The sequence below is a fragment of the Halichoeres trimaculatus genome, unplaced genomic scaffold (assembly GCF_033239565.1).
Source record: "Halichoeres trimaculatus isolate MK-OKI-2021-1 unplaced genomic scaffold, fHalTri1.1 fHalTri1_scaffold_11, whole genome shotgun sequence".
Taxonomy (NCBI): Eukaryota; Metazoa; Chordata; class Actinopteri; order Labriformes; family Labridae; genus Halichoeres; species Halichoeres trimaculatus.
Genome location: NW_027437189.1, coordinates 18,543,901 through 18,569,727, shown reverse-complemented (window position 1 = coordinate 18,569,727; position 25,827 = coordinate 18,543,901). Strand labels below are relative to the sequence as shown.

The 25,827-nt window shown below is 41.4% G+C and overlaps 1 protein-coding gene and 1 long non-coding RNA gene across 5 annotated transcripts in view; one reads left to right on the top strand and one right to left on the bottom strand.

Annotated features, from left to right (window-relative positions):
- kazna (kazrin, periplakin interacting protein a) overlaps nt 1-25,827 on the top strand; it is a 243,954-nt gene that overhangs the window by 214,697 nt on the left and 3,430 nt on the right. Inside the window, exons 6-15 of one of the 4 annotated variants that reach the window (XM_074681989.1) lie at nt 10,241-10,377; nt 11,450-11,617; nt 11,975-12,058; nt 13,111-13,300; nt 15,504-15,640; nt 16,010-16,133; nt 23,628-23,836; nt 23,925-24,043; nt 25,321-25,552; nt 25,662-25,763. In XM_074681989.1, coding sequence (XP_074538090.1) covers nt 10,241-10,377; nt 11,450-11,617; nt 11,975-12,058; nt 13,111-13,300; nt 15,504-15,640; nt 16,010-16,133; nt 23,628-23,836; nt 23,925-24,043; nt 25,321-25,552; nt 25,662-25,763 — 1,502 coding nt within the window. Of the gene's footprint in view, nt 1-10,240; nt 10,378-11,446; nt 11,618-11,974; nt 12,059-13,110; nt 13,301-15,503; nt 15,641-16,009; nt 16,134-23,627; nt 23,837-23,924; nt 24,044-25,320; nt 25,553-25,661; nt 25,764-25,827 lie in introns of all 4 variants that reach the window. The other 3 variants (XM_074681990.1, XM_074681988.1, XM_074681991.1) reach the window with 3 other exon arrangements.
- LOC141799680 (uncharacterized) lies at nt 18,194-24,030 on the bottom strand. Its single transcript, XR_012599248.1, has 3 exons — nt 23,907-24,030; nt 23,624-23,808; nt 18,194-22,754 (listed from the first exon to the last, which is right to left on the bottom strand). It is a non-coding gene; the product is annotated as an uncharacterized LOC141799680 (long non-coding RNA).

The window sequence follows — 25,827 nt, the reverse complement described above, 5'->3', positions numbered from 1 at the left end:
TGCAAAAGTATAAGAAGCTATATTCAACACCTCTTATCTGTGACTGCTGACAAAACTGAATGTGATGCTGGATTGTGTGCTTGGGAAATCAAAGCTTTTGATTTGACTCCCTGAGAGGGAACCAGGAGTTGCCCATCAAGGTGTTTCATTTACTTGTTAGTTTAAACAGGGTTGTCCAATTTGCGGCTTGTGGGTCAAAGTTGGCCCACCAGCGAATTTTTTCATCCCGCTGCCCATGTTCAAATTTGCATTATATATATATATATATATATATATATATATATATATATATATATATATATATATATATATATATATATATATATATATATATATATATATATATATATATATATATATATATATTCAATTATCATTATTTTCCCATTGCCAGCAGCCTGAATTTCTCCTTAATTATTTATTTATTTTTGCACTTCCTCTCCTGACCACAAATGAACACTGTGTTACATTAGGAGTGGGGTGGCACTAGTCCCGTCAGCTGAAGTCTGGAAGTCCATGACCAGAGAGTGAGAAGAAGCAGAGTCATGGCTGGGATGGAGCATATGAGACAGTAACACTCTGACAAGAGAAAGTTTAAAAATAGGTGGGAACGTCAGTACTTTTTTTCCAGAAATGGATTCCACAGCAGTATGCTTAATATGTAGGCAGGAAGTTGCTGTTTTAAAAGAGTATAATTGCCATAAATTAAGGTAAATACAGTGGTCATTTTTAGAAAATAAAAAATGTATAGCAGGTGTCCAGTTTTGTTACTATTCCTTTTTTTAAAAGGATGGAAAATGCAGCATTTTAGTTCCATAGGAGCCATGCTGTATCCCATTGTGTTGAGGTTATATTGCACTAAATGTATTTGAAGACATAGGCCTAGTGTTTGTGACATATGGACGTTTGTTAATTTTATGCTGCAAAATACAAGTGGTTTTTTTTTTTCAAAATTACCTGTATGAGAATTTATTTATACAACATTGCAACATGAATGTTTAGTTTTGGCTTGCAACCCTCCACCCTGATCTGGTTTTGGCCCTTCACTGAAAAGAATTTGGGCCCCTGGTTTGAAAGATTGGTCAGGTTTTAGGTGATAAGTATAAATACTGGATGAATTGGGGATGTGTATCTCTAATGTTTCTGGAGGTCTTAACATTCATCAGTTGGCAGTAAGAAAAAAAATGATAGCACAAGTATTTGAGAGAATAACTCATTGGCTACAGCTGTTTCTGTATCCTGCCAATATATCGTAAACAAGATTTTGATCCTTTTATGATTTTCTGAAGTTTTCTCAAAGCTGCCATATTCCACGGATCCTACCAGATGCTTTGGCAGTGTGTTCTGAGTAAAAACACAAGAATGTTTGGAGAACTTAAGCACACTTATTGTAAGGCAGAGCAGCTTTATTTTTTGTGTGTTTTTTTCTTTATTTTTCCTGGTTGCTCTTCATTAAATGAAAAAGAAAAGGGCTGCAGTGATAAAGCAGTTTGGACCAAATGCATTGTCCTGTTTTCTTCTCCTTCAGATAATACCTGTTTCTTTTGGGGAGGGTTCAAAGAAACTGTGGTGTCTCTGCTCCCTCAGTTCAGGCAGTCTGTAGCTAAATGACATGCAGGTTTTCTGATGCCTATGAATACAAAACAGGAGCGCCACTTTTCTGTCTGTTTTCCCTCCAGGTATTCGTCATTTTCTCTCTTATTGTCTCTGCCTGTATGTTCTCTTGTGCCTTTGTTTAGCGTGATGCCTGCTCTGTGTCATTGTTACGGCCTGAGCCCTCTCCCATTGGGTGCCAGACTTCAGCCTGTGAGGACTGTAATTATAAATAAGAGAACGGCCAGCCTCTCTGCGCTGAAGGTTGTTTTTTTGATGCCATTGTGACTTGGTTTAACCTGCTTTTGTGAGTCATTTCTCCCTCCTCGCTTTTAACACAAATGACTTTGAACTCAAACTGTCCTTATCTCCAAAGCCTGGACTAAAGGTACAATTTAAGCAGCAGACATGAACCTTTGGATAACAGGTGGACTGTTCCGTTAAAGTGTCCAAATTCTTTCTCAATGCTTATTTGGACTTTCTCTTCAAAGTTGTGTTGAATTTAATTTTCAAAGTATATCGCTTGCCCTCTCTGCTGTTTTTTAATTAGCTATTTCAGTGTTAGCTAATTACTGTCACTGAGGGACTCCAAGTCAATCCAGAGCTCAAATAAAAGCAGCAGACAGCTATGTATCATCAAAGAACAGCCTGCCTGCTCTGTTTAGTGTCATTTCACGCTACACCGTACTCAGAAAGCAGCTCTGTCCTTCACTACAAGGCCTCTGCCTTCAATAGACGTTTAAACTTAGTTTACACACACACACACACACACACACATACACTCAGTGCTGCTGAAATTAATCATTTATCAGCTGAGACATTTCAGTTGTTCCAGTGTGTTTTTAGCTTCATCTTTTGATTTTGAACAAATTGATGCATGTTCTTACAGCAGATACTGTGTTTCCACCAACCCTAATGATTTCTTTTTCTCTTCACAAGCCGGAGCCTTCCTCGTCGAACAGTGTAATTAGAATTGCTCATCTCCCCAGTTTGGACCTCAGTCCATTCAAAAATTGATAGCCACAAGTGAGAGGGCCGTTTGGATTACAGTGGCCCCTAGTGGCGATCCATTGTACACCAGACAAAGAGACTTTGTGCTGGTACTATTATTGTCCCAGTATGCAAGCTGCAGCTGACTTACTCTTTGCACTCCCTCATTACGAGTGTGTTACACCACTTGCACCTGAACAACTGCACTGAGCCTTTCACAGCGCTCACTTTGTTTTGATCCAGTGCGGGGGGGGGGGGGGGGTGTAATGAGCTGCTGTTATGGGATCAAAGCATGTTCTCCCCTCGATTCCCTCATGTGTCAGCTGTGCTGTTTAAATAGCTTGTACACACACACCTCCAGATATGACCTAATAGGAGCAGGGTTTGATCTATTTTTAATGGCTGGCTTTTAGGGTCAAATGTTGATGCAGAGGTTTGTAGGTTTTTCATTAAATATTAATTAACCTTAATTAAGGTGTCTGAATATTTCCATTGTTGCTAAGACGTCTGAAGCAGCACTAACCCGCTTTAAAGTGTTAAATATTAAAAATGCAGATATCGCCCTCATAAAACCTCTGACTTTGTTTTCACTTTAGAAGTGAGGAGGTGAGTACACTGTGCGGCTCACAGGCTCGTGCTTCATTATTCAACTGGCAGATTTAAAATCCCAAACCGTGAACACTGGATTCTCTCCAATGAGCCGATGTCTCTTTTGTTCTCCCCCCAAATAATTATGTTAAGAGCCAGCTAAAAGCCTGTCCTCTCTCTTTAGGACTGAAGTTTTATGGAGTAATGTCAGTGTGAAGTACTTCTCTTTTTGAACCTGTTGTTGCTGTATCATCTGTGATCACCTGAGCTCTCGCGTTTGGTGGATTTAGTAAAAAAAAGCCAGCAATGAATTGACTCAAACGGATCAGTTGTTTCACTATTCTTGTCTAACTTTGTTTTCCATTCAAAAGAAAATAGCAGAAATCATGTCTTAAATTTTGACCAAACAAAAACTTAGGGTAAAAAGTGAAAAGCTTTCCACAGTGATGAGAAGGGACAACAGTGATTCGTGGAAACATAGTTTCTTCACATTAAAGAAGCACCTGAAAGTTTCTTCTTCTGCTGCTGAAAACATTTAACAGACAGCATGAAACATAACAAAACATATATTATATTCCTGTGGTGTTTTAAAGTGGAAGCCCACTAAATAAATCCATCTTCTGAGGAGCAAACAGTGCCCACCTGGAGGCTTTAAAGGTAGCTGTAACAGTTTGAAGTTTTCTCCCTCACAAACAACAGCAGCTCTGGTCCAGCTTAAATTCATGTCACTTCCAAAAACAGATTCCTGCAGCGACATGTTTTCACAGCAGGAAGAAAGTCAAAGAAAGACATTTCTTCTTGCTGCTAGAATCCAACTCTCCGCTGTCCAAACATGTTCAAAGAGAAAACAGGAACACACTGGTCCTGCTGCTTCTACCCTGTGAAAAAAACCCAATTAGAATAAAAACTGTAGTTAAACAAATACTGAAAACAAAAATAATTAGTCAAAGGCATTGTTTTTGCCTTGTGTTTGGATTGTGTGCCCCATGTACAGAGGCTGCTCCTCGTGGCAGGAAGTCAAGGTGTGATTCCAGTGGGGCAGAACAGGAGACCACGTGATTCTCCCATATCACTCTATCTTCACTAAAAGAATAGAATAGAACTTTATTGTCATTGTAACAAGTACAACGAAACTGAAGTCACAGCAGCAATCAAGAAAACAAAAGTAAGAAAGTGTATAGAAAGTTAAAAAAAAGGTCCATAAGAAAATAAATGATGACAGCTTGTCCATCATTGTCCAGTTCAGCCAGTCTCCACCTCCACAGGGTCCAGGACTGAGCTTCTTCAGTCATGCTCCATCTCTGTCTCCTGGATCCTGTCTGCTCACAGCAGGTGAAGCTCTCCAACATGGCGTTGGTGTCTGATGTTAGCTCCATTAGCCATGTCTGTGAATAGCATGATGCTACTCTGCCCTCTGGTATTCCCTCTGTTGCTGGGTTAGCATGGCTAGCTGGTCCTTCCTATTGGAGATAAATCTTGTGTTCCCAATGACGATGGATGGAAGGACAGGTCAATGGCGTCACTTCTTAGCTCACACCTGAGAACCAGCACGTCATCCTCACCTCCTTCTCCTCACCTTGTGGGAAGACATCAGGCCTTACACCAGTTAGCATTGACATGCTACAGGCTGCTAACAGCTGAGTTCACATGTAAACAATGCAGCCATGGTTACATGTAGGATCTTCAGACAAACACAGGAGAAAAAGTAGTTAAAAAATCACTGAAGCCACAAAAAGTTTGGTGTTCATGACCAACAAATGAGCCACACAGAGTAATGATCCACTCCAAATACAAAGATGACGAAAAAGAGACGAAAAAATTGCAAGAAACGGACAAAGAAGAGAGAGCTGCTGCAAAAGGCAGCCATAGCCAACAGGGCAGCGCCTAGCAACCAAGCTCTCTCATCATTTTGTCATTGATATTTTGCCAAAACCATAGTATTTTAGTGTTACATGAAGGTTGGAAGCAGGTTTAAACACCAAGCTGTTGTCAGGATGATACTGATGTAGTAAGTTGATGCACATTTGTGAAGTTCTCCAGTCAATAACAACCTTCTTGTAGTATTTCCACCTTTATTTTTTTAACTGAAGTTACTGGATGTGGACTGTATAAAGAATGCAAAAACATAGCAGTCATCTCATCTTTGTCTCAGAAAAACAGTATGAAAATTGTATGTGAGTAAGATTTAAAACAGATCTACTTGAAGATTCCAGTCTTCCAGTTTGGTGACTGATGAGTTGGCCTGTTCATTGTAGACAGCCTTATGCTGTTAGAAACGTTGCATCACAGAAGGGTGCAGCTGATGACTGCTTTTAGCCCACCAGAGTCATACGTGCTCACATTAAACCACTTACAACACAAGAGCTTTGGAAGCAGAAGAGCTTAGTGTGAGAGCTAAAAAAAAAAAATAGAATCAGATTTTAGAGAGTATTTAAGGGGAGCGTGATGCAGGCAGGTGTCTCTGGGTTTAGCTCTGCACAGTAGGAAACATGCGTGTTTGGCATGCGTTACAATCAGCTTCACCTGGCTTACAAAGACTGAAGTGAGTTAGTAAGATATTGATGTAACGCTTTTCTTGAAAATAAAAAATCCTACAGTGATTTGCTTGAACATGATTCAGCTGCAGTGAAGAATAAAAAAGGTGTCTATCTGAGCAGTAGAAGTAAAGCAGTACAAGTGCGCACAAGAAAGTACACCTAAGAACAACCACTGCCTTACAACCCAACTTTTTTAATTCAAATATGAGTAAACATTAGCATTTAATAGAAGCTGAAGAGTTTGTTGGGCTTTATTTCAACCATGGACTCCACTATAAGGGCATTACAGTTTCCCTTGCATTGTTGTCACTGCTTTTGTACACTCACCAGCCACTTTATTGGAGACACCTTGCTAGTACTGGGTTGGACCCCGTTTTGCCTTCAGAGCTGCCTTAATCCTTCATGGCATAGATTCAACAAGGTTCTGGAAACATTCCTTTGAGAGTTTGGTCCATATTGACATGATAGCATCACACAGTTGCTGCAGATTTGTCGTCTGAACATCCATGATAAGAATCTCCCGTTCCACCACATCCCAAAGGAGCTCTATAGGATTGAGATCTGGTGACTGTGGAGGCCGTTTGAGTACAGTGAACTCATTGTCATGTTGAAGAAAGCAGTCTGAGATGATTCCAGCTTTATGACATGGAGCGTTATCCTGCTGGAAGTAGCCATCAGAAGATGGGTACACTGTGGTCATAAAGGGATGGACATGGTCGGCAACAATACTCAGGCAGGCTGTGGCATTCAAACGATGCTCAATGGTACTACGGGGTCCAAAGAGCCAAGAAAATATCCCCCACATCATCACACCACCACCAGCAGCCTGAACCGTTGATACAAGGCAGGATGGATCCATGCTTTCATGTTGTTGATGCCAAATTCTGACCCTACCATCTGAATGTGGAGCAGAAATCTAGACTCATCAGACCAGGCAACGTTTTCCCAATCTTCTATTATCCAGTTTTGGTGAGCAAATATCGCCTCAGTTTCCTGTTCTTAGCTGACAGGAGTGGCACCTGGTGTGGTCTTCTGCTGCTGTAGCCCATCTGCCTCAAGGCTGGGCGTGTTGTACGTTCAGAGATGCTCTTCTGCAGGGTCAGTAGAGCTCTAGTATGTAGACAAAGCATTGCATGTTTTTACAGGATGTCAAAAAAGCTCTTAATAAGGTGCAGGCATTTGCATGGAACAGACATCACATTTGCATGTTTTATAATTTCAGTCAAGTGTTCTGGAGCCTGGTTTAGTAGACTTCTACAAGAGAGGTTAAACATAAAACTGCATCCTACGTATAAGAAACAAGAAGCAAGTTCAAAGATACAGGCCTGGAAGCGGTGTGTGATTTTTTTTCTTGGGCAGAAGATGATCAGAAGTGGATTAAGTATGGTTAAGTGTTTTACAGGTGATGGGAAATAGGTTGGGGGGATGGATTAGCACCTTGTTTTTAGCAGGTGAAGCTACAGTTCTCAGTGAAGGAGCATTTATGACATGATCTGTTTGGATATTACACAGTGCTGACAAACGATGACTACTGTCAGATATTACTGCTGAACTATGCAGATTGAGGCAAGCAGCAGATAAAAAGGGGCCCAGTGTTTTGAAAGATAATAGAAGACCCTTATCTTGGGTACCTGCAGGGACCTCTGTTTAATTGAATTTGAGCTTTAAATGATTTCTAGTTTTCAGTATCTTACAGAAATTTGGGCAGTCCCAGAGCACCTGAAGGATTTGCTCAGAACATTGTTGTCCATATATAGACCAAAAAAAAGAATTTGCAGTTTTGCACTAAACAGCCTCTGCAAGCACTGTTTAGACACTTTAGATACTCCTTTATATAGCATCCCTACATGCATAAAAGCAGTTTAATCCCAGTATGTATTGTGTTTCAGTAGGAGCACACCTTGTTTGGCTTGATGAGGCATTGATTGGGTGTTCACCTGACATATCATCTGACAAAGCCAGCTGCTTGAGTTTTTGTGTCAGGAGTGACAAAACGTCACCTAACTGCAAAACAAAAGGGTGAATTCAAACTTAACCAAATCAGGACTGTTGCACTAAGTATTTTCTTCTTTGATGAAACATTAGTGTTCTGTTATCTAGAAAATAATGCACATTTTTTGCATTCTGAGATTTTTTTTTATACAACTGCAAATCATGTCATAGGTAATATTTCATTTGAAGGTTGCAAAGTTGAAAACCCCACAATAATATGTTTTTTTTAACTCAACCACAAACCTCTAAAGTTTCAAACTTGAAAAAAAAAATGTTTTCACAATGCTCTCTTCACTTCTTTCAAAGGTGTATAGTCACTAAAGTTTTCCAGAAGCACACAACGTATCACTAAAATGCATATCGAGAAAAACAATAGGTGCTTGCATGGATATCATACCTCCATGAAAAGACTTTCAAATTGAAGCCTTTCAAAAGCTTCCTCTCCATGTCTCCCTCCTCCTCCAGCTCCAAACACATTAGATCCAGCTCTGTACGCTTCCCAGGTGGTTTCCTCTTGTTTCATCTGGTAATAATTCTTGGAGGCTTGGACTGAGCCACTGAGTATGTAAGTCATTTATATGGCTGTCAGTCAGCAGGAGGAGAGTCGCTCGTGCCTCCCTGTCTCATCCATTTTTCAGTTTATTTGACTGCAATGAGCCACAGGACCATAATGTTCATTTAAATGTGCTCATTCAAAGGTTATAAATGGTTAGTAGCAGCGTTAACGTGATTTGAATAGACCCTTTTAGACAGTCACAGAGAGTGCATTCTTGTATCTGACACCAAGCGGTCGATGTTGCCAAATGGTCACAGGTGCAGGATGTGAGGCAGCAGCAGAATTCTTGGCTCATCTGAAAGACGGCTTTGATTCCACTTCCCGAGGCAGGTGCTGGGAGGTTTCCTGTTTCTCTTGGCCAGTGAGGGATGTTTCTTGTCTTTTTTCGTTGGCTATTATGGCTTGAATGTGTCTTGAGCTCAGGGATTCCACTGCTGAGAAACGACTGGGAGGAAGACATATGAAAGGGTGATGTAAAAAAATGAAGGACAGGAAGCCTGTCCTTCATTCCACTTGCATGCACGTGTTCCCAAGATGCAACTTGTGAATGTCAAGCAATTACCCAGGCTGTGATATAAGTTAATTAATGACACAGCTGGCTGGGATAGGAAAAAAGAGGAGTGTAGAGGAAAGGTGCACCACATGATAACAGGCATTAAGAGGAAAAGAGAACCATGTGATGGTATTACACAGTGAGAGCTGGGAGAGAATAGATGTCAGAGTGAAGAAGACAAAAGTGGACAGACACAGGCAGAATACAGAGGATGTAAATAAAGCATAAATTGTCAGTTTGGAGAGATTGCTTGGAGGGAAAGTCGGCTTAAAGCAGATGTCTGGAAAACAGGCTTGCATGAAGAGGAAGAGAAAATCCACCGAGGGAGAAAGAGGGAGTGAGGCAGATGCAGCAGAGAGGGAAGAGAAGGGCTACGTTGTCTTTGAGAAAATTAGACATTCTGTGAATAAGTACACTCCACAGCCACATTCTTTATCATGATGCGTGGGTGAGGTGCCGGGGGATTAGAGAAGGAGAGGGAGAGTGTGTGGCAGAGAGACAGATAAAAAAGAGTGAGGCAGCTTCTGAGGAATCCAGCAGAGGAGAGGAGATTGACAGGAGGGTTCATGTGTGATTCACCTCTTTATCAGCATGCAGCCACACCACATTAGACCAGCAACAGCAGGTGTGGTTAAAGCTTTGATGGGGAGCTTATCTCAAAGCAATTAATAGAATAAAACACATAAATATATATTAGAACACCATATTCTTTATGAATATGCTACAATTTGGTGTTAGTTGCAGGTTTGTACGACAATTTGTTACCTGACAGAGTTGAAAATTCTGATGACCCAGTACTTATTTCATATTCCAGGATCTGGATCACACATTTACATCTGTCAGAAATTATTGTGACCTTGTCTTGTATTGTTTTGCAAAGCAATCCGACCATTTATCGTGGAGTTATATACACATATGTTGAAAATGGCCCTATCTCTCAATGATAAAGAATCCTTTAAAAAATATCCTAGATCCAGGCAGTGATCCGGATCACCTCCAAAATTAAATCACTCCTTCCTTATCTTATTTCCAACATTTCCTGAAAATTTCATCAAGATCCATTTGTTATTTTTTGAGTTATGTTGTTCACAGACAAACAAACAAACAAACTCTCACAAAAACATAACCTCCTTGGCAGAAGTAATAACCTGTGCACATTTTGATAAAAAGAGCAGAGACAGCGACTCTTACAGTTGTTTATTTGTGTGAAAATGAACACATAATATGTTTTCCTTTCTTAAAATACGCGATGAAGACATTTCCATAAAGAGAGACACATTTCCTGACTGACAGTTATGACATTTCCTACAACCATTAACTTTGTCAACCTCTTTCACACTTGTGTGTCTATGCTTTCTTTCACCTGCAAAGACACTTCAAAGTACAACTCTCTGAACTGACAGCTTCTCTCTCCCTCTTTCTGTCTTGCAGCCATGAAGTCCGACCGCAAGCGTCTGAAGGCAGAGAAAGCAGACCTGGTGAACCAGATGCAGCAGCTTTATGCCACGCTGGAGAGCCGGGAGGAGCAGCTCCGCGACTTCATACGCAACTATGAGCAGCACAGAAAAGTATGGAGTCCATGAACCGGCCTTGTGCATGCACAAAAATAACCATATACGCTGTGTCCTGCAGCTGGTTGGCTGCACATCGCACAGCAAGGCCTAAAATGAAAGCGTAGTCCGAGAAACAACTTAAGTATTTAAAGGAGTTTGTAAATCAGAAAGCTGTGTTGTTGTGATTCTTGAATCTTGGAAACAAACTGTGTGTGCTGTGCAAAGAAATGCTGCGTAGTTCCACAAAGTGTATGTATCCATATCTGCCTAAAAACAGCTAAATTTTTGATGACATACATGACCTTAAAGATAGAGTGTGTGTGTGTTGTGTGTGTGTGTTGTGCTCTCACATATTTTCAACACAGATGTATAGGCGCAGACTGTATACAAAATGAACATTGTTTCTATGATGTCACCTATATGTTCCTGTAACAGTGAATTGAAGCTAATCGTCAGATGTGGCATTATTGGATGTGACGCAGGCTTCTAGCTTTCTAACAGCTACAGGGTGCCTGTCAGTCACATGAGGTTAGCTCTGTCTCCAATTGGTCAATCAGATGATCCTAATATCTTTTAAACCACAGAGTAAAAAAAATTCACCCCTGTACTAGACGTGCCGAATGATGGGGTCATAACGTGGGGATATCCCAACTGGTTCATGGCATGTTGGCAGGGCAGGCCTCAAACACCAAGGTCTGCCCATAGCTCCACCACTGCCAGGCCTCAAGAGCGCCAGCCAATTAGAGTGAGGGGGTTCTAAGCGCAGGGAGCCTTAAAGAGACAGGAGTTAAACTGAAGTGTTGCAGACTAATGCTGAAATAAGGTTTTTCTAAAATTAAAACAGGAGACTAAAAAATAGGACAATGATTTTGCTGTAGATCATGTGAAGCTACTTTACAGATATTAGACTGAAAGTATGAAGCCTAAAAAATGCAATACTCCTCTTTTAGACTGAGTATATTATAAGTAAGTAAGAATAACTTAAGACATAGAATCTGGGAGATTTAGGATTTAAAATCTCAGACTGTTTCAAATTGCATACCTGCTTCGTGAATCAATCCATCAGGATTTCTGTGTGCACCAGGAGAGCGAGGATGCGGTGAAGGCGCTGGCTAAAGAGAAGGACCTGCTGGAGAGAGAGAAGTGGGACCTGCGGCGGCAAACAAAGGAAGCAACAGAGCATACGGGGCTGCTGCGCTCCCAGCTGGACCTCAAGGAGAACCGCATTAAGGAGCTGGAGGCTGAACTGGCCATGGTGAGTCAGATTGAAAGGGAGGGGGATAGGGACAGTAAAAAAAAGTATATCTCCATCAGAGAATTTCACTTGAGTCACAAAAATGTTTGTATATCATCTAAAGAGAGAGCCAAGGACGTATCTGCCTTTTGAAGCATTGAACCAGCATAGTTATTACAGCTCATATTTGCCACATGCACTTACAAAATGATAAAAAGAGCAGATGTGAATATCAGTTCCAGTGCATATTAATTTTAACTAATTTGTCATGTTTATTCAGAAAGCTCTCTGTACTATTTTGGGAACAAAACATGAAATCAAGCACGAAAACCCCTTTAAATGTACAGTTTAGCCATCCCATGTCTCCACCCCCACCAGATGAGTAACTGTGTCAATCAGAGAATGGAGTTCCGAGTGTTTGAGCGGATTGCGGACAGGGACTACTCTCCTAGGCTCATGGCGGTAAGATGAGCCCCCAGCTCTAAAGTTTGACCTCTCTTGACCTCCCTGTCCCCTGGAAATCTCTCCTGTGTATGACCTAATTGTGGTTTTGGAAAGCACCTCGTGAGCTGCACGTTTTTGACTAACCCTCAACCAACCCTGACTGATTCCAGTGATCCTAACATGAGTGATCCCATGGATTCCCCTACTGTGACTGATATGAATGTGTTAAAGGTCTAATCAAGCAAAAAAAAAAAAAAAAAAAAAAAATCCCCGGGGGAAATACACACATCACTTCTCTGATGATTAATGATTCCTCTAAAAGGTCTGTGATTGTACTCTATTTTGCATGTCAAAGACTGTGATTGATAATCATTTGACCACTACTAGGTAGAGATGATTGCAATGAAACTGATTGTGCTGGTGTTGATTTGCAGCCTGCACTTTGCTTGGCATGATTATAAGGTTTGGAAAATAACAAGATTTCAAGCATTTGGTGTCAAAGCTACTCAGAAAATGTGCACACAAAAACAAACCGTGACAGACACAACAAACAACTGCACAAACAACCCTCAAAGATCTGGCAGCTCATAGCTATTCCTGTGAAAAGGACGTGTTTATTATAAGACTCTACAAAAACAAGATCTAACTTGTAAAGAAAAAACTTCCAGTTTCTCTATTTTTACTCCAGTAGCCAACTTCCTCTCTGTAAATGTAGCAGTGCAAACAACTCTTCTGGATATTTTTGCCCTTTTTGTTTTTCCTCTGTGCTCTCAGGAGCGGTAACAAGAGATTTCACACAACAAAAGACAAACATGAAAAAAAGCTGCATTTTTCATGAGACAATCATATGAGGAGCCCAGGGGAGAACTCACATGTCCACATGCACTCAGAGACCTGCAGTCTGACTCTGGATACATAACGAGTACATGTGTGCTCACATATGATCTGAGCAAAAGTAACAACAACAACAAAAGACAAACACAACACAGAAACTGCAAAAAGAAAGTGTCCCCTGGATGTTTTACGGTTTACTCTCTGACTGATAGCATCTCTCTGTCTCTCCTCTGAAGGCCAAACAGTCACTAGCCACGCTGACCAAGGATGTACCCAAGCGTCACTCTCTTGCTATGCCCACGGAAACAGTTGTTAATGGCAACAACCAGGAGTGGGTGATGCAAGCTGACCTTCCCCTGACTGCTGCCATCAGACAGAGTCAGCAGACCCTCTACGTCCACACGGGACACCCCACTGACAGACAAGGTACAGTACCACCCTTCACCATCATCGTAACTGACTAACATAAAGGGGGTTTTACCGTTATTGACCCTCTGCATGCTCATGTGGACCTGCTTACACACATCCCCTATCGCCATCTGCTCAGTGCGACCACATTGTTGGTGCTGATGATGCTGTGGTCGTGACATTTCATGCGCTTTCTGTAGCAGTTACAGCAAACACATTTTTGGCTTTACAGCTTCCATGTGTGATCAGATATGTATTTCCTGTGTTGGAGAATGGTGGGAGCTGAGGACTGTCAGGTTTTCAGCATATTCTCTCTCCCTTATTTAGTATATTTAGCTCCTGATCTGGAAAATGTGGAGCCGTGTTTGGTTATATTTAGGGTATGAGGGTAGAGTGAGGGGAGAGTCTTCAGTGCATAAAGACATGTGCAGTAACACAGGAGTAGAGACCTCAGTACTTTCAACCAGGCCAACTGTTAAAAGGAACTTCCATCAGATCCATGTCTCATCAGAATCTTCTTCATTGTGGACTGGCTTGTCAATAAACACCCACTGGCTGCGCTGCCAGAATGGAGCGTGGAGCAGGACCATAAGACAGCTGAAGTAAGGTGACTTACTTCCCCAGTTATCAGCCTCTCCTCATTCATGTTGTCTTTATTGGTCTGAAAAACTCGAACCTGTTGCCTTTAGGCTTGGCTTCAATCATTGTGACAGTTTTTTTTGTTGTGGAATAGTGAAATACATCTGAATCAATAGATCTAGGTCAAAATTGAATGTTTTATTCCAAAAATCGTCCAGATGATTTGGTTCCTGACATTCTCCTGCTCATTATGTTTATGCAAACTGTTGCGCATATCAGCTCCAGAGCCCTCAAACCCACTTGATCAGAAAATGCAGCTGGAACGTAACAGAGTGGAAGAGTCAGCACCAAGACTGGAACTGAAACCTACCAGATCTTGCTTTGACAGAGTGGAGATGGACCGGACACGGATCTGGTGGAATTAGGCTGTTAGAGTATCAAATATAAAGCTCTTACACAATATAAACAATGTCAGGCTAATTCCTTCTGTGTTCACTTGGTTGTAGGGATAGGTACCAAATTAGGTACTTTTATAGGTACCAACCAAATTCCTTCGGTACCTAGTACCGGTTTATGTAATATCAAACTGTGCCATGTTTAGGTACCTAAACACATCCTTGTAACTCTGAGGGAGTGGGAGAGAAGGAGAATTTCCATAGTGGTCATGAACATAGCATTGCAAGTTAAGTAGTAGAAAAACTTTTAGACTATATTATTGAACAAATTAATTTTTGTTACCAAATGAACACTCTCAAAAGTACCAAAAATTGGTACCGTTGAGTACCGATACCGATTGCCTGGCACCAGGAATCCGTACCATATCATTTCAAAGGTGAAAGGTACCCATCCCTACTCGAGACACCTTGACTTTTTTGGTAATGGGCAGGAGATTAGTGGCACACATGCTCCCCATCTGGGCAGTGTCAGGATGTTTTCAGGGATGCAGTCTTTATGTGGTATTAAATAGCATGATAATTTCATTGTGTCTTAAGGATAGCATCTAAAAACGGCAAACAGATACACAAAAATACAACTTAATCTTGATTTTGTTTACCAATGTTTGATGAATGGAGGATCTAGTAGGAGGAAAGAATAAACCAACAGTACGCTGAATGTTGCTTCCTCAGGCTGCATCATTGTCAGATAAAAGCAGATCTGGGGTTATCCACTCATAAGCAACAGAGCTGTCAGCCCCAATGTTTTTCTAATTCCTCCAAAAACAAAGAGAAAACAGTCTTAATGAAGCTGCAAACACTGAACTGCTGGCACCTCCTCACGGCTGGTGTTCAGGGCAGCGCAGGCTTCCAACAGGTCACAGGAAGACATAAAGACTATAAACAGGAGAATGCAGTCGGCTGTAGTGTATGGATCAGTCTCGGGGCGCACACACACACACACACACATGTGCACACACAAGCTCTCTCAACCTCTTTGAAGCTGTTTTCACTGTTGCCTGGCAACTGCAGATGATTGCAAATAATTTCAGGCTTTTGGTCTGGGCTTTTGAGAACTATATATTTTATTTAAGGCTGTTGAGCCATTGTTGTTAAGAAGACTCCGATTATCCCTGTGAGCTGCTTTTGGTGCCCAAACACTCCCCAAACAAAACAAGCCTGTTCTCTCTCCCTCTCATCCCGTTTAGTGGCTGCTGTGCGGGTGAGTCCTTGTCACTCGCGTCAGCCCTCCATCATCTCTGACGCCTCGGCGGTGGAGGGAGACCGGTCATCCACACCCAGTGACATCAACTCACCACGCCATCGGACTCACTCCCTCTGCAATGTAAGAGCTGCCCACCTCCCTCACCAGCAGTCACCTCCTTTTAGTATCTCCCAGCTGTCCCGCTCTCTGGCCGCTGTCGTTTCCTCTCCATCGTTCAGGCTGAAATCATGTCTCTCTCACGCAGTTTGTTGTGTTGTGTTGTCACTCTGCAGCAATGACTTGTACTCCTGTAAACGAGTCGTGTTTGTTGGATACCTGCATGCCTGGCAGCATGTTAAGAGTCTCTTCTCCTCTCTGTTGTGATCTTTATTTTTCCTGTTCTTTATCGCCCACTTTGCCCTCTTTCACTGACTTCTCCTCTGTTCTGTCTCTCTGTTCCTTTGCCCATCTCTTCATCTTCTCTCCTCCGCTCTCCCTTTCTTCCTTCAGTCCCTAGAAGATCTGGAGGAGGCGAAGCGTAAGAAGAAGAAAGAGAAGATGGGGCTGGGCTCTCTGTCGCGCGTCTTCGCCCGAGGAAAGCAGCGCAAATCCCTCGACCCTGGTTTGTTTGATGGTACTTCAACGCCTGATTATTACATAGAGGAAGATGCAGACTGGTAAAGCACACGTGGCTGAGCGAGCCACCTGGAGAGCCTTTGTGGCAATTATCAGAAGACAGCGTTGTGTTGAAGTGGGTGTGTGAGTAGGTGGGTGTGCGTTTGATGTCAGTGTATGGATACAATGATGTGGGTGCCTGCTCAGCATCACACATATCTGTGTGTGTGAGTGTGCGTGAGTGTGTGTGTGTCACCCATGGTCAGAGGCCATGTCAGAAGCTGGAGGCGGGTCTTGCTTCGCTGAAGTGTAAACCTTAATGAGCAAATTGCACCTGTATGTATGTACAGTCCTGTAAATAGAGTGGACAGTGACACGGCAACCATGTGGATATGTTCTATTGGATCTGCCCTCCAAAGCGGCTGTTATCGGATCTTTTAATTGTTCTTTACACTTTGACTTTTTGTTTTCACTCAACTGGAAACTTGAAGGACTGCTGTACTTGTAAATAACAACAGTTGATGTGCACTTTGTGCGTGTAAATGTCTCCTTGTCCTGAATGCCTTTTGTTATTTTGGACATGTACTCCCTCCCCTCACTACCTTTTAACTTAAACTCCCCCCTGTTGGTCGTCCTGCTTGGTCCACCCCACCCTCCCCCCTCCTCCCACACTGCCATGATGAGAACAGTTTCCTGTAGGCAACATGCAGACTCCCCTAAAACAACACTAATTCGGTTTGTACAACAAATCCCTGAATCGCCATGAAAAATGTGCATCCCTTGATGTTTGCTCAAACGAGACTTCAAAGACTCTGCTAAGTGAGGAACGAACTTTCTGCGCAGAACAGTTTGTTCCACAGCAACATGAAGCCAAACAGGAAATGTAGAAAATGTGTTTTCTATCTGTTCAGATAGAAGGTACATGTTTGAGGTACATGTGTGACATGCATGCGTAGTCCCAGCACCCAACGCATGCTGAAATAACCCTACAAACAGAAACATCTACTGCTGGGAATGCTGTTGAGGAGGTCTTGTTTTCTAAAAAGAGAGGTCAGTTACTGATTTCATGTTTATTTATGATTCTCTTCTTTTCAAAGGAAGGTTTTTGATCAGTTATTCAGGAAAACATCATAAGTTGCGTTCAAAAACGTAACATCCCAAATTAAACATAAAAAATGTATGCTGATTTGCATTTAGAATATGAAAGGGTCACAGGTTAACAGTCACAAAGAAACTCCAGCATCTCACTTTGGATACTTAAGGAATAATACCAATTATTTATGAGACTTTGTAATGTTTTTCAGCTGGATTTGGCAGAAGCTCGTAGCTGTTTTCATGCTTAAAAAGGCTGCTGGGAGTCTGAAAAGAAGAGGAAGCTATTATCGCAGAAGAAGTGAAAGCTTACATGTGAATTACATTAACCCATCAAATATGTGGTCATTTTAGCAGAATAGACATTTAGAGGCCTGGGCATGGAGCAGACAGTGAGTGAACTGTCCTCTCAGTCAAAGTGCCAAACGAGAAGGTTGGAAATCAGAATTAAGGAGGCTGGTCAAACCAGCGCGCATGCATGCCTTTTCCCATGACCTCGTGAACTCACCACAAAATTCAGATGCAGAGTTCAGGCAATTGCTGAAAAAAGCAATTAACTTTGTGCCAAAGGTTAATAGCATTTCTTCAACCAAAAGAATAACTACAGACATCGGATTATTTTCGCCCTTTTACTGGATTGAGCCGGAGTCTGCACAGCCACCCCCAGGAAATCTTTTCTCTCCCTGATATTTGACTAACACTGGGTATTTATCAGTCTCCTCTGGCACACCACAGAGGCACAGATTACATTGAAGCTGTATTTAACCACAGCGCTCGTCAAAAAGAGCGTCTATGTAGGCAGTGGGGGGGATTATCATTTAACCCTTAGCTCAACCTACATCTGGGTTTACAGATATTGGATTTAGAGGTGAATCAATGGGGGAATTCAAAGAAAAGTCATCTTGTATTAAATTGTATGTAAGAACAACAGCTCAGTTAGTTTATTTCAGAAAACATGCAATGAAATGTATGAAAATGTAGGCTATTTTATTTTTGCATTTAATCAACAGTTATGATCCTCACATGACGAGGAAAAACATATCAAACAAAAAAACAATGTATGATTTTAATGTTTGAGCCACGGTCTCTTTATTTTTTTTATTTTCCACAAATATTTTACTTTTTGTAAATGAGATGACATTACAGAAGCAGAACTACTATTGTTATTACAGAGTTTTATTTAAAGTCAAAGATGTAGGCCTCAGTGGAGGACTTCTCTTGTGAGGCCCTGAGATGTTTAGTGGATAGTAGCTTTTAACTTTTAAAGGCATGGCAACAAAATCACTCTCAAAAGAACTAAAGAAGAAGAAGATTATTTTAAAATAAAATGAATAAGGTTGAATTTCCATGTGGCTGTCCTCTCTTTCCCTGTATCAGTGTCCTGTGTATGTGTTCATCTGTGTGGTATGGCTCTAATCCTGATTGGTCCCTTTATGCTGCAGGGCTGCCATACTTAACATATGTGTCAGCCTTCCTCAGCCCCGCGAGTCCATCTGTGAGAGGACTGCATCCCAAAGCTTCCAAATGGCCTCCTTTCCTCTCTGCGATGACGCTAAATCTGAATTTACACTGAAAAGATCCTTTCCTGTTCGGGATTCAACAATCAGGAAATAGAGGAGAGGGGAAAGGATGCCATGTCAGACTGTTGGACCACAGCTCATATATGTCAGCACACGGTGTCAATAATGTTCTGCCTGATTTGACCCCTGACCCCTAACACTGACCCCTCTTCTCTGACCTCCACCGGACTCTCAACACAGTGAAGTGACCCAGGAAGTAATCAATCAGACTCTCTGAGACTAAGGTACACCAGTCCTCCTTGCTTTTGATTGTTTTTGAAAAGACTCTGCTGGGTTGCGAGCTGTGTTTGCAGATGCCCGATAACCCTTAACAACATAACAAAACAACCCTGGAATAAGCACTTCTTCAAGTTCAGTCCGTTCCTGCTCAAAACTGTCTGAAACTACAAAGTGTCACCGTGTTGATGTGCTTTTGGGGGCAAACACAAGGTGTTACTGCCTTGAGGCTCTGAGGAAATGCTAATATTGTCACTGCTTAAATGAACAAAATTTAAAGACACTATTTTTCATGATTTCAACACGGGTGACTACTCGTATTCAGTGAAAATGTTTACACTCTGGAAGTGCAGTGAAAAGCATTCTTGTCACTACAGTCAGCAACAGCTTAGCTAACCAACTGAAAACAGACTGGCTTCAGGTTTATGTTTATCTCACACAAATCAATAGGAATGGGTATCAAAAACTGGTTCCTGTTGAGAATCAATAAGAAAAGTTTCAATCCATCGATATCTATAGCCTATGTGCTTAACGATTCTCTTATCAATTCTTTACATTGTGCTGGAGCCATCAAGCCTTACGTCGACTAGCCAGCTACAGCTATCTTAGCTTAGCAGTTAGATAACGTTTCCCAAGAAAATTCTGATTCAGGATTTTCAGCTTGAAGTTTTACTGAAGAACTGACTTCATAAAAAAAATGTACATTACTCTCTCTCAGGACATTCATATTCAGTACATTCGAAATGGTATAAATCACCTTATTTACCAAAAATAACAAAATAGCCCAAGCGTGATGCTAACGTATATGGGAAACTGTATTGATATGCTAGCAGTTAGCATACATCAGTATAACTTCAGCTTCAGAATAGAATTTCAGCTTTCATCACAGAAACATATCACATCAACTCTTTGTAAAAAAAAAAATACTGCGAATTTCAAATGTCAAAAGCTAACAGGCAATTGAAAGGCTCTTTGATGACTTAATAACTACGGAAAGCTTCCAAACAACTTAAACCATTGCTATAACCGCTTTGAGACACTAGATGGCCTACTTGAATTATTAATATATTACAACACAGTACATCAACGTCTCATTGTGTGCAATTTTTACCTGTTTCTGTATAATTACACCCAGAAGTATCCAGACTCAGGGACCAATTACGTTTTGTTCACTTACAGTATAAACTATTAAATGTTGTTGACACAGAAAACCTGTAAAGCTACTTTTTGTACCAAGAAAATTCACAACAGGAATTGATAAGGGAATAGATAAAGAATCAGATCGATAAGCAGAATCGATAAGGTCATCGGTATTGACAAAATCTTATCAATTTCCATCCCTACACATCAAAGTCAAATTTCACATACCAAAGCTCCTTTTTCTCTTTACTCACTGGGTTATATATTTGCATACATTTGGAGCTTACCTGGGCCTGTCACTGCCCCTGGAGTTCTCCACATGTGATCATTTTTAACATGCAAACACAGTTTTTTTCTGTGCACATAAGAGTGTGTTTGAGTAAAATACTAGTGCACATAAGATAATGAGTTATTTGGAAAGTAGATGGGTTCACTGTCTCCTGCCATGTGAGATGAGTCAGTAATGATCATTTCCTTTTGCCACAACCCATTATTCAGTTCGATTACAGCAGAAGTTTATGAGGTTTCTGTCAGCCAGCTCTGTCATTACAATAAGCAAAAGAAGATGCTTAAAAACACTGGTAGTAATTATTCAGCAAACTGTAGAACAGCTGTGCTACATGGCAAAGATTCATGTAGAAGCTATAATTCATCACAGGGAACACAGACTGCACCATAGGAAATTCATATCTTCACATGTTTATATCAAACAACATGAGCAAAAAACATCCCTAACTCTGCTGCATTTACATCTTGTGCACACAAGATAACTTGAGCACTAACAAATTAATTTGTGCTCACAAGATGAATAGTTTGTGTGCACAAAATAAAAACTAGAATAGAATAGAACTTTATTGTCATTGTAACAAGTACAACGAAATTGAAGTCACTACAGCAATCAAGAAAACAGAAGTATGACAGTGTATAGAAAGTGCAAAAAGGTCCATAAGAAAATAGATGATGACAGCTTGTCCATCATTCTCCAGTTCAGCCAGCCTCCACCTCCACAGGGCCCAGGACTGAGCTTCTTCAGTCATGCTCCATCTCTGTCTCCTGGATCCTGTCTGCTCACAGCAGGTGAAGCTCTTCCAATGTGGTGTTGGTGTCTAATGTTAGCTCCGTTAGCCATGTCTGTGAATAGCATGATGCTACTCTGCCCTCTGGTATTCCCTCTGTTGCTGGGTTAGCACAGCTAGCTCGTCCATCTTATTGGAGATAGATCTTACGTTCCCAATAATGATGGATGGAAGGACAGGTCCATGTCATCACTTCTTAGCTCACACCTGAGAACCAGCACGTCGTTCTCACCTCCTTCTCCTCACCTTGTGGGAAGACATCAGGCCTTACACCAGTTAGCATTGACATGCTACAGGCTGCTAATAGCTGAGTTCACATGTAAACCATAGTTACACGTAGGATCTCCAGACAAACACAGGAGAAAGAGTAGTAACAATATCACTGAAGCCACAAAAAGTTTGGTGTCCATGACAAACAAATGAGCCATACAAAGTAACTTTGATTTTTTATCTTTAATCTTATTTTCAAAGGAACCAGCTCTGAACCAGCTTTGATTTCTGCATAAGATAGCTGCTATAGCATAGTAAAGACATCACTGCTGAGATGACTCAAATCAACCTGCGCTACTAAATTAGTAAGTAAAAAAATTTACCACCAGCTGCTCCTCAGTTACCTACTTTTAGGTGGAACGCCGGCTGCTGCAGTAACATCTATGACTCATTTAAGGATTGATTGCTTACAAAAGTCTTGGGTGTTGTCCGTGAAGTGTACATACTCCCTGAACAAAAGGATTAACGATCCATCCCAATGTTTACAACACTCCTGGCCCTTGACAGAGAACCCAAAACTCTTCATTGTGACTCCACCACAGAGCTATTTGATGTCCTCGCTCTACTTTCAGTGGGTTTTCTAAAGGGACAAGAGGGTCAGCCCCACAGGAGGAGCTAACTGAGAGGTCACTGAGAGTCCAGTCTCAAACAGTTTGCTCTTAAACTTGGTGTCAAAGCGACTGCTCTGTAGCTCTTAATGTGGCAGGCCTTTGTGCTGACTCTCTCTGCAGTGAAAGACAGAGCGTGTACGTAGACAGGAGAGCACTTCTGTTCAAAGAGCAGCTTCATTCACCTTGATATGAATCGCTCTCAGGGGGTCACTTAGAATTAGGAGTGCACCTTCAGTTTAAACATGGTTCTCAGAAGAGCAGAGAGGAGCACCTTGCTTGAAATGGATGACCAAAGTGGGGTGTAATGGGGATGTTTATTTTGACCCTGCAATCATTCAATCTTGATTCTCAGTGTGAGTAAACATGCAACAGTTGGACAAACAAGGAGTGGGGTTTCCATTTAAGAGGAAGACACAAAGACACAGAGCCAGAGAGTAAACACAGAACAGACCAAATACATCTAAACAGGAAGCATCATTACGTGTTATGGCTTTATTAGGCAGCTGGGAAAAGAAAACAGCTCAAATTATGTTTTCCAAAGTGAATGATCCATCAAATATCATTTTGTTTGAGGCTCATTAATTTCCAAGAAGTCTTCACAGTCTTAAGCTTGATGGCAGCATCTGGAGCTGTGCAGTGCTGTTACTGGTGACTTCTAGCAAAAAAGAGAGGTAACAAAAGGAGCATATGATGTAGGTCTAATCGTAAAAGAGTTATCACTGCACATGCACTCAGGTCAGTAAAAGAAGAAAAACCTAACAACACCTTGTAATCCACACATGCAGGTGCTCAAAACTAAGCTTGTGACGTTCTAGCATCTGCAGTGTAAAACTGGTGCAATGGTTCCACCTGCTGGTCAAAACTGAACACTGCCTCTCAGTGAACTCAGCATGAACTGTACGGTGAGCTAATATTATGTCAGGCTGATTCCACCTGACACTACACCGTCAGGAAAAAGGGAACAGGAAACATAATTGCAACATTTGGCAGCTCAACAGGTAAGCAGCACAGGACTGGAGGGGGTGATTTGAAGAGGTTCAGAAGGACAAAATGTAATTCCAGGAAGCATTCAGCCACATTAGTTTATAACTTCGAGGCAGAGTTAATGTTAACATAATGTTTGTAAACAAAATGCATTTTCAAATTCTCTAAATGGCAGGCTTCCTGTTTTCATCAAGCTGTTGTTGCAGGCTAATTTAGACAGATGACTCATGTTCTTTTCAACGCTCAAGCAGCTGCCTGCTTAATGGACTTCTTAAGTGAGGAGTTAGCTTATAATAGCTGCTACTTTGTTTACAGCAAGCCACTGGCTTCTTGTAACGCAGTCAAATGCTTTATTTTGAAGTCTCAGTTCTTGGGCTAACTTCTCTCTATTAGAAGGTTTGATGCCCTTCAGGGGTAAATTTGTCTGTTTTATAGTTAATGTTTTGTTTCTTTCATCACTCACCTTTACCTGCTGCCGTCACTCACTCCCTTCAACTACATTACCCACATCTCCTCCCCCCTTCTCCCTCACCCACTCACCCAGACTCGGACAGCCTCTCCAGCCCCACCCGCCACAGTCTCAGTTTATCAGACGGTTCAGAGGACCAGCTGGACCGCCTCCAGCAGGTGGAGCTGGCCAGGTCATCACCCATGTCCCTGTGGAGGGCGGGCACTGTGCAGGCCTGGCTTGAAGTTGTCATGGCGATGCCCATGTACATCCGCAGCTGCTCAGAAAATGTCAAGAGTGGAAAGGTGATGAAATCCTCTGCAGGCTGACTAAACTATCTAAAGGTTAAATTTGACTCTACTGTTTTGAACTCACCTGGCCTTTGTCTTGCAGGTCTTACTTGGGCTCACAGATGAAGACCTGGAGATGGGTTTGGGTGTCACCAGTGTAATGCATCGCCGGAAACTACGTCTGGCCATTGAAGACTACAGAGATGCAGAGAACGGCAGAGGGTGAGGAAGGAAAACAGATTCCTAAATGTGCATCAAGGTGTGAGAGGGCCATCTGCTGGTCGTTTAAGGCAACAACATTTTACAACAATTCAGCACCTTGGTGATCTATTATCCCCTTATAGCTCCCAAAAGCCTTGATATTGGCTAAATAAAGGCGTAAAACTACAGCAGTGCCACTGCTCTGTCAGTTAGCTTACATGGTTTGATCAGAGGAGGCTTTTAAAGGGCCTTTACAGTTTTCTGCCCTCTGAAAGCATCTTACTGCCTTATAAATCCCTCTCACAAACATTCACACACCAGTAAGAGACACTGTCTGAACCTTATCTCTAAGCTCTGATCCACACACTGAAGAATTAATCCACACACCCAGGAGCAACTTGGGCTAAGGTGCCTGGCTCAAGGACACATATTTCCACTTGGCTGGAGGGGTTGATCAGTGGGTAAACCTCCTCTCTGACGTACCTTAGCAAAAGAGGGCGGCAATGAACAGATTTTATTGATTCAAATGGTAAATAATAAACAGACTGTGTTTCTCTCGGACCATTTGTCAAATATGTTAGGCCTGTTAGCTGGTACAAAAGGTGTAAGATGATGCAGAAATATGATTAAGGAACCCTTTTTTATCCTGTCAATAGATTTACAGATGACCTAATTTAGATGGGGGCGCCATGGTTTGTTTCCCCAAAAATGTGGGTCACCTAAAAAAAAGTTTGGGAAACACTGCTGTAAAGAAAAATAGTTGTCAAATTACATTCAGTTTCCATTTTTTAACAGCAGTTAGTGCTTTTTCAGAACCAGTGTCCTCAAACTGGTTTACACATTTCCTCATTAGTGTAAAGCTATGTTAAGGGACCAAAGAAAAGAAGCTTAATCATAAATTTCTAAAAAAAAAAAAAAAAAAAAAAAAAAAAAAAAAAAAAAAGGGAATGAATACTTCCACTTATGTCACTGAAATGCTAACAACACCATATAGAGATTAAGTTGACTGTGCAGTTTAAATGGTTCTCATTGCAAGAAGCAATAAAATATGATTTTTTTTTTTTCCCCAGAAACTTAACAATAATGTTTTTTTTACCTGCTGCTTAGGAAGACATTTTACTCAGTCCTTATATTTGACTTTTTATACAGAAATGTTTTGAATATCAGGACATAAACATTTAATAAGATGGAAACAGTGTTTATTTTCACAAATATTAAACAAAGCAGTTTACTATTATTTGTTTTCATTCTGTGATGTGGTAATGTGACCCTCTGAGAATGTGTCTCTATGTGTGCAGGTTGTCAAAGGCTGCAGATATGGACCACCACTGGGTGGCAAAGGCCTGGCTCAGTGACATCGGTTTGCCTCAGTATTCCCAGGCTTTTCACAACCACTTAGTAGACGGGCGCATGCTGAACTCCCTGACACGTCGAGATCTCGAACGTCACCTCAACATCACCAAGAAGTTTCACCAGGTCAGCTTACTTCTGGGCATTGAACTGCTGCACTTACTCAACTTTGACAAGGAGGTAAGAATGAATATGCCAACAAAGAGAGAGCAACAGCTCCTAAACTTAAACACAGAGAAGCAGCAGATGAACATAGAACTCACAAAATATTTGTTATAATGACTTTCAGGCTCTGCAGGCACGCCGGGTCCAGTGTGAGCACCAGAATGTGGATCCCTTGGTGTGGACCTCTCATCGGGTTGTCAAATGGGTCAAAGATATTGACCTTAAGGTAAGTACTTAGAAAAAAATTTTATGTAAAAAAAATCAACTACTCTTCTTAACTCTATCTTTAT